Genomic DNA, 16,865 nt, shown 5'->3' with positions numbered 1-16,865 from the left:
GTATATATATATATATATATAAAATTTTTTTTGGAGAGGGGAAGGCAGGGCAATTGGTGTTAAGTGACTTGCCCAAGGTCACTCAGCTAGTAAGTGTGTCAAGTTTCTGAGGCTGGATTTGAACTCAGGTCCTTCTGACTCCAGGACCGGTGCTCTACTCCCTTTACCACCTAGCTGCCCTGGAATATATTTTTAATAGCACCTACTTCCAGTATTGTTGTGAGGATCACATTGCATATTTGTAAAGCTCTGAGTGCAGTGCCTGTCATATAATAGTAGTTGTCCTTCCTGCTCGAAGAGAACCAAAGTAGCATCATTATTTTAGTCAAATTACAGTGTGACCGACTATGGCTAATCAGACCAATACAAGCTTGGAAGGCTGTACCACAGATTGGCACAAATAATCTGTATGAACATTTGGAGTGTGCATCTCATGTTTCTTTTGAGCTACTGCAGTTCTGCTTTGTTCATAGAACTTAGCCCGTTCTTTGAGGGGTCCTGTTCAGTGTTCCATGTCTCACAATCAGTTACATAGTTCTTCAGAGAGTATTCTTGTATTGCTTCTTCTGACCACTATGTGAGCACTTGCCTTGTGTGAATTCTTTGCAAAATAGTCTTTTAGGGAAATGGTCAATTGGAATTTGAAGCCAGCCTATCGGAGTTGAGCTCTCTGAAATAGAGTTTGAAGACTTGACAGCTAAGCTCAAGAAAGTCTGGTACCTTATCTTGCCAGGTGATCTTAAGAATATTCCTAAGACAATTCAAATGGAAGCAATTCAGTTTCCTGGCATGGTGCTGGTAGACTGTCCAGGTTTTACAGGCATATGACAATGAGGCTAGCACACTGGCTTTGTAGACCTTCAGTTTGGTGTAGGCAGTCTAATACCTCTTCTCTCCCACGCTTTTCCTTTGGAGCTTCCCAAACACTGAGCTAGCTCTGGCACTGCGTGTGTTAGCCACATCATCTGTGTGTGTATCCCTGGAAAATAAACTGCCAAGGTAAGTGAACAAAATCTCTCCATTTGTTGTAACCAATGTTTCCACATATGGATGATGCCATGCTGGCTGGTGGAGAACCTCTGTTTTCTTGGTGTTAATGACAGCCAAAATTAGCACAAGCAGCAGAAAATTGATCCATACTCTGTTGCCAGAGGCTGCATTGAGTACACAATCATCTATGAACAAAAATTGGAGCACCAGCTCTCCCTCCACTTTAATCTCGGCTTGTAGCCTTTTCAAGTGAAATAATGCACTATCGCTGTGACAGTTGGCTTTGATGCTGTTTTCATCCTCATTGAAGGCATCTGACAACATTACTGGAAACATAATAAAAAGCATGGGAGCAAGCAGACAGCTCTGCTTTATGTCATTGGGACTGGGAAAGCGTGAGAGTGTTGTCCATTATCCAGAACCCATGCGAGTATACCATCATGAAACACATACAATACTGATGAACTTCTCCTGGCAACCAAATTTTTCATGGTCTTCCACAAGCAAATCTGCTGCTGATGATGATTGATACAGGGAACTGATTCAGATGATAAGAATAAAAACAGTTCCCCAATTAATAAATGGTCAAAGATATGAATAGACATTTTGCAAATGAAGAAATCTAAGCTATCAATAGCCATATTTTTAAAAATGCTCTGAATCTCTAATTTGAAAAATACAAGTGAAAACATTCTGAGTGTATACCTCACACTCCTTTGATTGACAAATACTGGAGAGCCTATGGGAAAAGAGGTACATTAATACATTTTTGGTGGATCTGTGGACTAGACCAGCCATCCTGGAAAGCAGTTTGGAACTATCCCTCCAAAACTAGTGCATGCCTTTTGACGCAGCCCTACTGCTACTAGATCTATACCCCAAAGAGATCAATACAAGAGCAAAAGGACCCACATGTACGAAACTGTGACAACTCTTTTTGTAGTGTCAGAAAATTGGAACGTGGGGTGGTGCCCATAATTTTTGGAATAGTGGAACAAATTATCATATGTAAATGTTTAATAAATTATCATATGTGAATGTTATGGAATACTGTTGTGCTGTAAAAAATGAAGTGGATAGTTAACAGAAAGATTTGAGAACACTTGAATGAACCAATGCAGAGCGAAGTGAGCAGAACCAGGAAAAAAATTATGTAGCAACAACAGTATTTTAAAGATAATTTTGAAACACTTAGGATCTCTGCTAGATAACAGCGACCAAACACAATTCTGTAGGACTCATAATCATACATTTTACCTACCTCAGGATAGAAGTAATGGTCTTAGAGTTCAGATTGAGACTTTTTTTTTTTTTTTTGGACAGTGGTCTGTGTGAGGGTAAGCAGAGAAAAAAACACTTCTGTTGATTGAAAAAATATATAAAGAGAAAAAAAGGTTACACGGGGGTTTTATATGAAGGGCTAATATATGTTTTTTATTTTGATTAAGAAAAGACGAGTGAAAATGATCAAGCAGTTTTTGAGGTAAACCTAAGGAATTGAAGAATTCTGCTACTATTATACATTATGGTCGGGCAAGATTGTGTTGGAAGGACTTAAAGAGACTGTCTTCTAGGAATGTTTTGATGACTTTCCCAGCAGCAAATATACCTTTCTGTTCTAGGCGTTGGTATTCTTACATCATCTTAGAGACAACACAAACTTACTGACACTGAGATTGTTTTCACTTTTCTCCATAATGACACTGGAAAAGAGAAGAAAAAGGGAAGAGCTGAAAGCTGCCCTCAGTTATGTGAGGGCTGTTACGTAGAATGGGAAGTTGACTTGTTCTGTATTGCTTCTATGATCAGTCAAGTACCAAGAATTTATTTAGTGCCTGAAGTGTGCCAAGTGGGAGAGAAAATGCATTTATATAGTGCCTACTATCTACCAGGCACTGTTGAGTAATTTTCAAATATTCTCTCATATGATCCTCATAACAACCCTCCAACAAGGTAGGTGTTGTTGTCATCTACATTTTTGTTGTTCAGTCATTAGAGTCACGTCCAACTCTTCATGACCGTATTTGAGGTTTATTTGCAAAGATACTGGAATGGTTTGGCATTTCCTTCTCCAGCTCATTTTTTAAGATGAGGAAACAGAGGTAGACAGGATTAAGTGACTTGCCCAGGGTCACACGGCTAATAAATGTGAGGCCAGATTTGAATAAGATGAGTCTTCCAGACTCCAGGCCCAGCACTCCATCTACTGTGCCACTTAGCTGGCCAGAGTCACGTAGCTTGTAAGTGTCTTTGGCTGGATCTGAACTTGGGTCTTTCTGATGAGAGAGAACATACCATAGGTAGAGTATTGAATAGACAGAGAATTGGCCAGAAAGACCTGGGTTCAAGTTCTGCCTCTATTATATACTGACATATAGTATGTGACTTTGACCTAACCTCTAAGGGCTGTTGGCTGACTCTTTTTAAGACCATAAATAGTGGGGAAGGTCCTGACGTGCATTGGTAAAGAGACTTTCCTCTGTGTGCCCTAGTTGAACCATCTAGAGAATTATATTTCATTCTGGGTAACGTATTTTAGAGATTACATTGACAAGGTTGACATTGACAGTGTTAGCCGTCTTCCAGTATTCAAAGGCTAATGCATGGAAAACACCATTGACTTTGTTTTGCTTGACTTCAGTGTAGAACTAGAAGCACCTGGTAGAAAGTGTAGAAAGGCAGTTTGCCTCATTATAATGAAAAACTTCCTTGTAATTAGCATTTCCCCAAATAGAATGGACCCCCTTAGGAGACAATAAGTTCTTAATCACTAGAGAATTTTAATTAAGCTGCTATTGGACCATTTCAGATGTTGTAGAAGAGATTCCTGTTTAAGTATGGGTTGGACTGGATGACTTGAGGTGTCTTCTGACTTTGACATTCCACGATTTTAAGTCACAGGGAAGCAATTTTTGGTTTAATAAAGGAAAGCCAGCCTTCACAACTCTTGAAAACTGTCTTTGAAGTTGTATGAAGATTGCAAACTGCAACCATTTATCCCTGATGTAGCTAAATATAAGTAATGGAAAACTTTTAAATTAGATCTGTTACTCCAACAATAAAACAGTTTGCTTCATGAAATAGTAAGTTTTCTTCCACTATAACTGGGTGACTAGATAGATATTCATATACTGCTAGGGAGTTGGTATTACGCTAAATCCAAAATTTCCTAAAGTCTTTCTAACTCTGAGAATTTGTGATTCTCATGTTTTGCTAATCTAAGATATCTTTTCCTCATGTAGAATGATTTTAGGACCAAACTGATAGAATGTATTTGTAAAAGCATATTGCTTAAGTATTATCACTCATACTTAAATATGCCACTGTTCTATACTGTAAGAAATTTTGCTCAAAATGAAGTTCTCAGGACTAGATTATTTCTTTATTTGTAGTTTGAAATGAATGTGCAGTGTATTTCCACACAGGACCCAAGTGATTGCCAACCTAGTCTCTTGTATACAGTTATCCAGAGTCTAAGCATCTGGTAATGGTGAAAGCATAGAAATCTTGTATGTTTTATAAGATGAAAAATTATAATTATCTGTTAATGAATCTGTTTGGTAATTTTCTGAAATTTCATTTTTGCCTTGCATACAGTGAAACATGAATTGAACTACTCTAACCATTAAAATTAAAATCTTAATCTCTTAAAATCACAATTGGAAAGGTGTTCAGATTTAATGAAAACACTGAAGAACTTCCAGCCTTCTTTCCTTTCCTGAACCCGTTCTTTGTATGGCTCTTCAACTTATGGGAAGTAATTGCCAAGTTACTTATCATATTTGATGGTTAAGAAGAGAATGCTTTGTAAACCTTAAAGCACAAGTATGAGTTTTTTTTTATTATTATAATTGTGCTTCCGAAGCCTTGGCTGCTTTTGTTTCATTTTTGCCTTATCCCTACATCCCTAGCACCTAGTTCAGTGCCTAGAATATATTAAATTGATTAAATTGGCTTTAAAAAGATCATTCAAAATTAGTTTATTTTAAAACATTCCCATCTTTTCTCCACAGTATCTTCATTCTGTACTACTATTTATTTTCTGCAGTAATAGAGTAAACAATCTTTTGCAAAAGCATGTATAGATAAATTTTGGGGTGATAATTATTCTTACCATGTAGTAATTATTGATGTATAATTTTTCACCTAAGTGAAACTATAAATTTTGCAAGTCTGTCAATTTAGGAGTTGCTGTTAGAAAAAGAAACTGGAAGTGAAAATAGTCTCATTAAATAGTATACATGAAAACTATGAAGAATAAAGTTTTATATCAAAATAGTTACATCTTTTTGGCATTCCCTTGATTCCCAAGCAATCAGTTCTCAAAATGTGCTATGATGGCATGTATATTATGTATAAATGTGTACATATGTATGTTTGTATACACATATTTTATTTATGGATTGCAAAAATAAATTACACAAACACATCTAGGTAAATCCTTGTCTCCAATTTAGACTAATATGAGTTACCAAATTTATTTTCAAAATATCTGCAAGCTTCTTTAGACTGCTTTAAATGCAGATACTGCTGTACATACCCATTTGTTTCCTTGTATTAAGTGCCCCCCTTTTAGTGAAACAGCTTTTTTGCCTTCTTCACTTTATTTTTATATAGATGTATATTTTTAAAGGGCATTTTAGAAATAGATCTTATCTTCTCTTCCACCTTTTTTTTTCTTTTATAACAACAAAATGTGTACTCCCTGAGTTCCCAGTTAATTTTTCAGTTAAACAGGTACAATGGCTAATAATTATAGCTAATATTTATATAGCACTATCTCTCAAGCACTGTTCTAAGTGCTTTATAATTATCTCCATTTTACCAATGAGGAAACTGAGGCAGGCAGGTTAAGCAATCTGCCCAGAGTCATACAGCTAGTAATGTCTGAGTCTGATTTTGAATTCAGGTCTTTTCGACTATAGGCTTAGGACTTTATCCAGGCCCTTATTGAGTTATCACTTAGCTGTTTGGCTAAAGACTGAAGTCCTACAATTTTGTTTTCCTCACATCTTAGAGGAGGTAATATTCACATAGTAATTTGGAATGCTTTCCTCTATGTGCATGTATGGATTTCATATGTTTGCTTTTTATATACTCGTAACCTATTGATGGTATCATTTTTGGTTATAGGTCTCTCCATGCATGTGCGCTCATACACACATACACACAGGGTGGTTCATGCGATCACATTCTTTGTTTTTATTTGTTACTAAATATCTGAACTTTGGGGTCATATTCTTCACACATATTCATGCATATGAGAGTACTCATATATGATACTAATTAGCTTTGTAATTAGTCATAGTAATTAATAAGAATGCATAGAGAGCTTTCTTCGATTACTGGGAGATTTTAGAAAATGGAAGCTGTGGTTGTATGCATAGCTCTCTAAAGATTTAAGACCCTTAACAAAGAAATGGAAAATCCAGAGATATTTAAAGATGGTGTAATTTTGGAGTTCCCTCCTAAAGATAGCAGTCTTGGAAAGCTTTTTAAAGAAAATGAGTACTGAGCAAAGATTTGAAGGAAGAGGAAGGCATGATTTGGCAGAGGAATAGAAAGGGGCTTTCAGCAAAGTGTACAATATGAAAGATGGCTTGAAAGTGAAGAAGATAAACCAAGTATTTGTTCTGTATGGAAACAAGACTGTCTTAGGGTATAGTCATGTAGCTATTCTGTTCTTAAAATTTTTAGGCAACAATTTGGTGGCGAGGCTTAGGGTTTAAAATTAGGTGATTTGACTTATGGTGAAGAGAATTGGGAGCATTAGCAGGATTCTAAGGGGAATGTCAATCAAAATGACATTTCAAGATAAATATTGTAGATTGTAGAAAGAAGGAGATTCTTGGATTCAGGGTAGCAGTTCATGGGATTGCTGTGTCAATAAAGATGTAAGGTGACTAGGGCCGAAGATAACAATCTGTGGCCATAAGGAGAGAGAAAGCATGCAAGTATAATAAATGTTTTATAGGAAAAAAGCAACAAGACTTATAGCAAATTGAAATAATGGAGAAATGAAGATGTTACCAAGATACAGATCTAGAAATAGAATAATGATACTTATGATAGTGAAGGGAAAATACAGTAGGAATGGAAAGAATTTAAGAGGGGGGTAAGCAAAATGTGAATTAGGCTTACAGATTTTAATAAATATCAATATCCTATAAGCAATGAGAAAGAGACAATGAGTGAGAAGACATAGTTAGAGATTTAGATTTAGAAAGAATTTTCAGCCAAAGCTAACAATAAACCCTAGCCCATCTTATTTTTAACTTACTGTTTTAAGATTAGGAAATGAAGGGAAAATCGGTAAGTAAGATGAATTTTCATTTTTCATAGAAATTGTTTACATGTAGAATATGCGTGCTGAATATTATCATTATTATGTCTGAATATGTGGCTCTCATTTTTAGCAGTGTTAGTGAAGTCATCGATATTTCTGCCTTTGTTTTCTAAGATAAAGTGTCCTAAAGATATGCCTAAATTCAGCTTAGCTTTGAACTCTCCATTTATTTTAAAGAAGATTTTTAGGTAACATTAAAATATACAACACAACAGGATCTTTAGCCTCCAAAATGTTTTACCAGACTAACCAAAATTATCTTGCTTGCTTACTGCTAAAATAGTTAAACTCTGCCTCTCCATTATATTTTAGATCAACTTTGACTCACGTTTTCTACTTTTCTGTTCATAGCTAGGGAAGCAGGATAGTGTAGAGTAGTAGTGTCAAACTCAAATAGAAATGGACCCCTGTAGCCATCATCTGAACTTAGAAAACCACAAATTAACATTATCTGTGTTGTATTTTATTTTTATTTATTTTGTTAAACGTTTCACAATTACATTTTAAGCTGGCTCAGCAACGCTTGGTGTAGGATAATATATGTCTTAGATTTTATAGAATTCTTAATCAGGTCATGACTCTGAATCTTACTCTGACACTGGCAAGTCTCCTAACCTCTCTGAGCCTCAGTTTCTTCATCTGTAAAGTAGAGGTGACAGTACTTGTCTTACCTACCTCATATGGTTAATGTGAGAACCAGATGTGATGATAATATGTAAAACATCTTTAGTAAAAATTAGTAAAAAAAAATTGGCAAATTGGCACTAACATGCTGTAGAAATGTCAGCTATGATGATGGACTATTTATTACATTTCTTCCTATGGTTTTTTCTCTATAGTCTTACTTTGGTACCAAAAACCCAAAGAAATATCTTTTTGCCCAACAAACTACTTTTCTTAAAAAATAAATTTTATTAATATTTCTTGTTCTAATGTCATCTATATTTCCCTGTTTATCACCTTTAAAAGAGTCATTCCTTATAACAGAATAAAAAGCGGTAAGTAAAACTAACTCATTGAAAAATTTTTATGTTATATGCAGAATGTGCAGTGTCCACACCCGTGATCCCCTGCTTCAAGCAGAAAGATACCTGGGAAAGGGTAGTGCCCTTTTATCTCTCTTTTTTAGGTCCAACTTCCGCACATTCATACCAAAGTGGACTTCTTTGCACCACTTTGTCTTTCATTTTCTTATGAGTCTTTCTGTTCATTGAATTTATTTTGTAGGTCTGGTGAGCATGGGCACTTTAATCTGTTGTTGTCGTGGCTAAGTCATTTTTCAGTTGTGTCCAACTCTTCATGATGCCATTTGAGGTTTTCTTGGGCAAAGGTGCTGGAGTGTTTTGCTGTTTCCTTCTCCAGCTCATTTTACAGATGAGGAATCTGAGGCAAATACAAGGTTAAGTGACTTACCCAAGATCACACAGCTAGTAAGTGTCCGAGGCCAGATTCGAACTCAAGGAAGATGAGTTTTTCAGAATCCAGGCCCAGCAATCTATCTGCTGCATCACCTAGATGCCCTTTTAAAACCTGTGCTGTATATAAAAGTTGGCACATGCATGTTTAATAATAACTTAGCAATAATAAAATATTGTTTTGGGGAAAAACACGTCACTTCTTTTAAAAAATTTTTTGGAGCATTAAACTTTATTTGCTCAAAAGTTGTCAAAAGATGATTTTTACCAATACTGTACATTTAATAGTACCAATTATTTTAAATGAAAATTCTAAGTGTAGAATTTTTCCTAGGTGTGCCTTGCGATAGCTCATTATTCTCAGCCAACAGATCTCCAGCTACTCTTTGCATTTGAATACGTTGGGGAAAAGTACCACAATCTGGGTAAATATGCACATGTTGAATATTATTACTTTCATTTTGCATTATATAATTTAAAGCTATTAGGTTTTCATGTAGAAAATTCCAAAATACAGAAGATTTAAAGGATATCATATGCAGTAGTTAAAAGGCAAACATTAGGAGAATTGGCAGTTGTCAGATTGTCATATGAAAAGGACCCAGGTCAAAACCAGCCTTCTTTAAATACAGTAGTCATGTCAAATGTTTTACCATAGGTCAGTCTGACATATATTCTGATTAAAGAGTTTTCTGTTGGATTTTTAAAAATATATATTTTATTAATTGGTAGCTTAAGTTATGTTTACATATCTTGAATTGGGAAGAAAATAAGGGAGAGTTTAAAAGTATATAATCTTCGAAGTGACATAAACAGAAGCTGATATAAAATTGTTTAGTGAAAGCCACTTAGATTTTTAAAGTAATAAATTTCTATTTCTGATAGTAGTTCATAGTTAGGGTTTTGGAAAAATGTATTTCTGTAGGAACTAACATAAGACAGCCAGCGTCTATCTAGGCAGGCATTATGGAAATGGAACAGTTCTGCCAACAAATCTCAGGAGTCAATAGTGGTACCAGGTAGCACTCATCTGTATAGCTCTGCACATTCTGTATTTATATGAATTAAATTTTTATCCTTTTTTTTGGAGCGGGGAAGGCAAGGCAAATTGGGGTTAAATGACTTGCCCAAGGTCACACAGCTAGCAAGTGTGTCAAGTGTCTGAGGCCAAATTTGAACCCAGGTCTTCCTGACTCCAGGGCCAGTGTACTACTTACTGCGCCACCAAGCTGCCCCTATGAATTAAATTTTTATAAAAATTAGGGAATACCTTGATCAAGAAAAATCCTTATTTGCTAGTGACTGTGGATTGGCTCTTTTGCCCTACCTATGAGGAGAAAAAAAAAAGTGATTCTAGTCAACCAGCAAATGCTTATCAAAGGACTGCTATGTGCTTAGCACTATGGGGAATATAAATTTCATGTGAGGCCTAGTCTTTGCTTCCATTGAGTTGTCAATTTAACAATAGCAACATGATTTACAAATATGAAACCAAAAATAATTTATAACTATTACAAGGCTATTCCCAAAACAGAAAAGGTTGTGTAAGTGACAGTTCATTTGAAATTCAAAATATATTTTCTCTTTAAAATTGCCTTATAAATCATGGGTAGGTGTCTAAATAAGATGGTAAAAGATCTATTTAACCCATAATATCCATAAGATATAATACTAAGTAAAAATTAATATTACTGGGATTACACTGATATTACTAGTAATAAACCATACTTTTAGGAAGTTACTTTTAAGATCTTGGGAAGAAGGAACCATTTGATTCAAGAAAGAGGAGAACTTTATCCACTCAAGTGGATATGAGCTCAATCTAAGCATAATTTTGAAATAAGTCAGGTTTGTCTTTGGCATCTTCTCACTTCATAGTTTTCATCTCCCTCATTAACCAGTGATCTTATGTCACTGAGTATCTGACTTTGGTGTGCCAACCCAACATTTTCCCTTTCTCTACTTCTGAACCTGTGTTTGGCCTAAAAACTGCATTTCTTCTCCCTGCCACCCAACCAATAACAGCACCTATGGCATTTAGGGGCTCTTTTGCCAGTAAGAAGGGCATAATGAGTTCTTCAAGGGCTCTTGGTATCTATGAGTTGTTTGTAAACCTGTGTAACCAAGTGATACATTGTGTGGTACAGACTGTAAATATTGGACTTGAGTGAAAACTAGATTTGTCAACAAAGATTTCTAAAATAAACTTTTATAACTTATTGTATAAAACTCTTATTTCATAAAAAAGCATTTTGATAAAATTCATATGAAAACATTTTAACATAAAATTTTATAAACGTATGTAAAGTTTACATAAATTTCAAGCCCAAACTTGAAAGATAGGTTGGAGGGAGAGAAATTATTTCAGTCAAGTTAGTAGCACAGATAAAAACATTTAGAATGAATATAACATTTCTGGAACAGTGAAGAGACTCTTCACTGTTAAAAATTATCGCTGAAAATGAAGTTGATTGGATAAGATTGGAGATTGACTATAGAGTGCCCTGAAAGCCAAGCACAAGAATAGATTTAGTAAGCAATAGAGAGTTACAGTTTCAAAGCAGCAAACTAATGTGATTAAAACTAGCTGTTGTGGAAGATTAGTGTCACAGGAAGATGGCTTCAACAGATGTTAATATCACTAGCTGTAATCTGGGCATGATATGATGGGATCCCCAGCTAAAGTAATAGAAGTGGGGATGCTGAAGTAATGATTTTAAGGTAAAGATGACTGATTTTGTATAAGTAAATGGAAAGGCAGAGAGATGAAATGAAAATTGCTTCAAGGTTTTGAGCCTTCACAACTGAAGCAATAATGATGCTTTTTAAAGAGACACAGTGAATTTGGAAAGATATTTTGAGGGGTAGAGATGATTTTAATATGAGACCTGATGAGTTTGATGTAATAATTTTACATCTAAATGAAATTGTCTATTAGGTAGTTGGAGGTAATGATCTAAAAACTAGATAGTTGGGAACCTTCAGCATAGAAGATGCTGAGGCCATTGAGAATCCATGAATCCTTCCGCAGAGACAGCGGAGTGAGAATGCGGGATTAAGGGCTAACACTACAGTTGAGAGTGAGAGAGAGCAAGGGAAGTAATGGAAGGCCTGACCAGGAGAATGGTACTGAAGTTACTCAACTCCTCCAGTATTTCCTAGTTAGTGTTAACCCCTCACCGAGGGCATGGTCAAAAAGTGCCAATTGTAACAGAGATTGAGGACAGGGGAAGAGAGAAAACTGTTTGACCTTGTTAGTAAAGTGGTTGTCAGCAACCAGTTGCAGTAGAGTGGTAATGAAAACTAGATTGAAAGAGTGAAAGAGGGAGTATAAATAGAAGCAGTAGACTTAAACTGGTGAAAAGTTTGATAGTGAGGAGATAGATATAGTATCTAATTAGGGACAGTTTCTTCAGAATAGGTGCTTCCTATGCTTGACTGCAGAAAGAAAGGGGCCTTTGGAAAGAAATTATGGGATGAAGGGGGGAGTAAGGTTCTTCAAACATTGAAAAGGAATGGGTTCAGTCTAGGCCAGAGGTAGAGCAGTTAGCTTAAGAGAAAATAAGGGATACCTCTTCTATGGACATTTGATAAATGTGGAATCTCTATAAGTAGTAGGCAAGACCTCCAATGAGAGTAACCAGGGAAGGGAATTGGAGACTTAACCGAAAGTAATTATAAAACACAACTTTTAAAAATTGTAAATTACATTGATTTTTCTACAGCTAAAAACATTAATGGAATAGACCCTGGAGGTGGAGGAGTAACTGGTGGTAGTAGTCAAAAAACTCCTTTATTTGAAACTTTCTCTGATTGGGATAGAGAAATCAAGAGGACAGGTGCTGCAGAATGGAGAGTTTGTTCAATTAATGAGGGCTACATGATATCTACCTGGTAAGTTTTTTTTTTTAATATTAACATTTGGCAAGAAAAATTTCTCTTTAGTAATTAAATTGTATAGGCATTGCTTTTGATTTGTGATATTAACTTTAATTACTGATGATCTCTTAATCTTTTATGAAATCCTCATTCCCTTTGACTTTTGCAGTATTTGATACTGTTAGCTACTTTTTCCTCTTGAATGTTATTCCTTGGGTTTTCATGACACTTCTCTTTTAGTTTTCCTCCTACTCATCTTTCTGTCCCTTCTTAGTCTTCTTTGCTGGATTGTCACCCGTAATGCATCCTTTCCCAAACCATACCCCTAAGGTTCAATCTCGGGCCCTCTTTCTTCTCTCTCGTCTCTCTCTTATGACTTCATCATCTCCTGTGGGTCTAATTATCATCTCTGTGATGATCTCTCAGGTCTATATTTCCAGCGTTAATCTCCCTTTAGCGCTCCAACCTGTGCCACCACCTGCTAACTGGATGTGTGTGTAGATATATATCCCTTAAACTCTAAAATGCAACATACCCAAATATATACATACACACACATATGTGTGTGTGTATTTCTCCCATAAACCTCTGAAATGCAACATGTCCAAAACTGAGCTCATTATTTTCCCCCTCAGTCCTGCCTCTCTTGAACTTTTGTCAAGGGATCTACCATTCTTCTAGTCAGCCAGATAAAGGATCTTGATGTCATCCTTCACTTGTGTTGGAAGTAGCTCTAACATCAGCACTCAAGCCATTGAACAGTTAACAGAAGGAGGTTTATTTTGCTCTAACACAGCAAGGATACAAAACAAGGATATGGTGGCCCTTAGCTTCTCTGGACATGACCCCTCTCAACTCCATATGGAAACATGTCTGATCACTAGGGTACGAAATGATGAAGGACATGATGACTTGTGTCGTCTTAAGAAATCTACCAAGTCTGAGGTGCCTTAGCTGCCTATGGCTGGGATATTTTGTACCTTTAGGTAACTTCTGTCCTTTTTAGGACAGCCATTTCGTAAGGATTAGGGAAGGAGAAGAGGGCCTGGGCCTCTCCATGTTGTGGTTGGGGGAATAGAAGCTGCATCCTCCCATTTTTGCCTTCACTGAATCTCTCACATCTTGTCCCCTTCTCTTCACTCACACAGCTACCACCTCAGTTTAGGCCCTCATCACCTCCTGATAGGTTTCTCTGCCTCAAGTTTCTCTCAGTCCTTGCTTTATCTACACGAAATCCCAAACTACTTTTCCTGAATCTCATGTCTGACCATGTCCCTCCAGTAGCTCTGTAAACTTCAGGATTTAAAGTCCTTCAAAACCTTGCCCTTTCCAAGCTTATTACACATTATTCCCTCCCACATACACCTTGGTCCAGCCAAAATGTCCACTGTTCCTCATTAATGGCACTCCGTCACCTACTTCCATGCTTTTTTTCTGGCTGTATACGTCTAGATAGATTCATTCCTACCTTTAATCTTTCAGAAGACTGCTTAAGCATCACCTTCCATGTGAGGCCTTTCTTCATTGCCACAATTACTTATAGTTTCTCCCAAATCTCCTTCTACCTGTTTTGTATATACCTACATATGCACATTTTCTCCCTTGGCTAGACTATATGCTCCTCCAAAGGGGAAGAGGGAAGGAAGAGAATAAGCATTTATCTTGTCCCTACTATGTGCCAGACATTTGCACTAAGCTTTTGTTTTATTATATTTTTTTACACATATCTCATTTTATCTTCATAACCCTGTGAGGTAGGTGCTTATTATTCCTATTTTATAGTTGAGGAAACTGAGGCATATGGAGGTTAAGTGACTTCCTTATGACTAGCTTTCACAGCTAGTAAGTGTCTGAGGTCACATTTGAACTCAGGCCTTACTAATTCTAGGCCCAGCCTTCTGTCTACTGTGCCATTAGCTGCCTTATTTCCTGGGGCCAGGAAACTGTTTTTGCTTTTGTCTTTGTACCCTTGTGCCTGCCAGGTAGTAGGTATTTAATAAGTACCTGCTAATTGAATAGTACTGTATATTCCTTTTGTTAACCCTAGTCTTAGCATGTGAAAGATCCTGTTTATCCCTATTCAGTACTTTCAAAGGTTGACTTCTCTATTCTGTTTCATTATTTTCCAAATAGCACATCAGAACATAGTTCTACCTTCATTCTAGCTTAGTTCTAGCTTCTTCCTGAGTGTCCTGCCCCAAGGATTTTCTGCTATAGCCCCTATCAATTCACTTGCTTTATTCTACACTCCAGAATCAGAATACAGCTCTATGTTTACCTCCTTTGTTTTTTCTTTCTAAAGTATCTTGTCACTTTTTTATAACTGCTTTGCATATATTTGCATAAGTACTAGTTATCTCCCCCATTAGAATATAATAAGCTCATTGTGAATAGGGATCACTTTATTCTTTGTACTTTGGATCACCTGTGCCTGGAACTAGCACATAGCATCATTGATTGATTGCGTTGGTTGTGATAGAAATTTTCAGTATATAAGTGCTTGACTGACAAGCCAGTAATCAAATAGTCTTCTACCATTTTGTATTTAAACAAAAGGAACTAATGAAATGAAAATGTTTACCATAGCCAAGAGTATTTTTTAATAGTAATAGATTGCTTTTAAAAAGAAGCTTTATTTTGAAAGTCACTTAGGAATTGCTTTCTGGAAAATTTGCAGGAATGAATTATAAAATTTCATTTTTAAAATTAAGATATTCAATTTAATAAGCTGGTTTTGTGAAGAATGCAGTATGTAAAACCAAATCAAGTTTGAACCTCTGACACCAACAGTTTTACATGAAAACTTAGCAGAAGTAGAATTGTTTTAAACTTTTTAAAAAATTAATATATTAAACATCTTTTATATAAAACTACTTCTGTCAAGACTAGAACATATCCCGAACCTTAGTGTTCCTAATTTTAAAGACAGATAGCCAAGGAAATAATGATTAGCAGGAAATCCCTGGGAAAGGAAATGGCTTCTCGGGTACTTACTATCTGTAGTTCCCATCAGTACCTAGGTCATACAAGCTCCTTTAGAGAAGAGATTTTTTGTTTTGTTTTGATTTTTTATATTTCTTTTCAATGCCAAGCATGGTGCCTTGCACAAGTAGGCACTTATTAAATACTTCATTTGGTATTCCAAGTAACAACTCTTCATCTGGGGGATGAGTGGCAAAGCAATAGAAATGGGGTGACATGAACAGAGAGATAGGGCTGACAAGCAAGAGATGCTATTTTACAGAACTTCCTGCCCCATCCCTTATGACCGAAGCCTGAGGTCTGTATCAACAATACATTGTTTATTGAATGCTCACTTTGTACCAAACACTGTGATAGGCCTACAAAGAATTCCTCTGACCCACCAAAGATTTATAGCATTCTTAGAGATATGAAACAGATAAGTAGTTCAAGACCTTATATTGTTGTTCAGTCATTTCAATTGTGTCCAACTTGTGACCCCATTTAAGGTTTTCTTGGCAAAGATACTGGAATAATTTGCCATTTCTTTCTCCAGCTCATTTTACAGATGAAGAACTGAGGCAAACAAGGTTAAATGACTTGCCCAGGGTCACAGAGCTAGTAAGTGACTGAGGATGGATTTCGAACTCAGGTCCTCCTGACTCTAGGTCCAGAGCTCTATCTACTGTGCCACCTAGCTGCCCCAAGACCTTACATGCCTTGTATCAAATGAATAAAATAGGCATTAAGCCCTACAGGAGTTAGAACAATGAAGTCAAGAACTGCTAGGAAGGAGCAGCAGGACTTGAACCAGGGCCTTGTTGTGAAGGACCTGAATACCAGGCCCAGGAGTTTGGGCCTTGTCTTCTTGGTGGCAGAGAACTGTTGAAGGTTTTTGAGGAAATAAGAGATACTATGTCCAAAGTGATGTTTTTAGGAATATTAATCTGGCATCATTGTGCATAGTAGATTCTAGAGGAAAGACACAATGTAAGTAAGAGAAAAGGATACTGGCTTCATTGATGTTCCTCACACTTGACACCTCAAACTCCCAAGTGTTTTAACTGCCTGAATTTCTCTCCCTCTGATCTCTGCCTCCTAGCTTCCCTGGCTTCCTTCAACTTTAAGCTAATGTCTCACCTTCTACAAAAAGCCATTCCTGATCTCCCTTAAAGCTAGAGCCTTCCCTCTATTGGTTATCTTTATTTTATCATTTATGTCTTCTTCGTATATAATTGTTCCCTTGTTGTATCCATTAGACTGCGCTCCTTGAG

At 36.4% G+C, this 16,865-nt stretch overlaps 1 protein-coding gene across 1 annotated transcript in view; it reads left to right on the top strand.

Moving 5' to 3' along the window:
- MTMR10 (myotubularin related protein 10) overlaps window positions 1–16,865 on the top strand; it is an 87,181-nt gene that overhangs the window by 41,924 nt on the left and 28,392 nt on the right. The window contains exons 6-7 of the mRNA XM_036735169.1: window positions 9,086–9,176; window positions 12,477–12,645. Coding sequence (XP_036591064.1) covers window positions 9,086–9,176; window positions 12,477–12,645 — 260 coding nt within the window. The remainder of the gene's footprint in view (window positions 1–9,085; window positions 9,177–12,476; window positions 12,646–16,865) is intronic.

This window comes from Trichosurus vulpecula, chromosome 8 (assembly GCF_011100635.1).
Source record: "Trichosurus vulpecula isolate mTriVul1 chromosome 8, mTriVul1.pri, whole genome shotgun sequence".
Classification (NCBI taxonomy): domain Eukaryota; kingdom Metazoa; phylum Chordata; class Mammalia; order Diprotodontia; family Phalangeridae; genus Trichosurus; species Trichosurus vulpecula.
The sequence above is the reverse complement of the archived record's forward strand: the minus strand, read 5'-3'. Positions and strand labels throughout refer to the sequence as shown.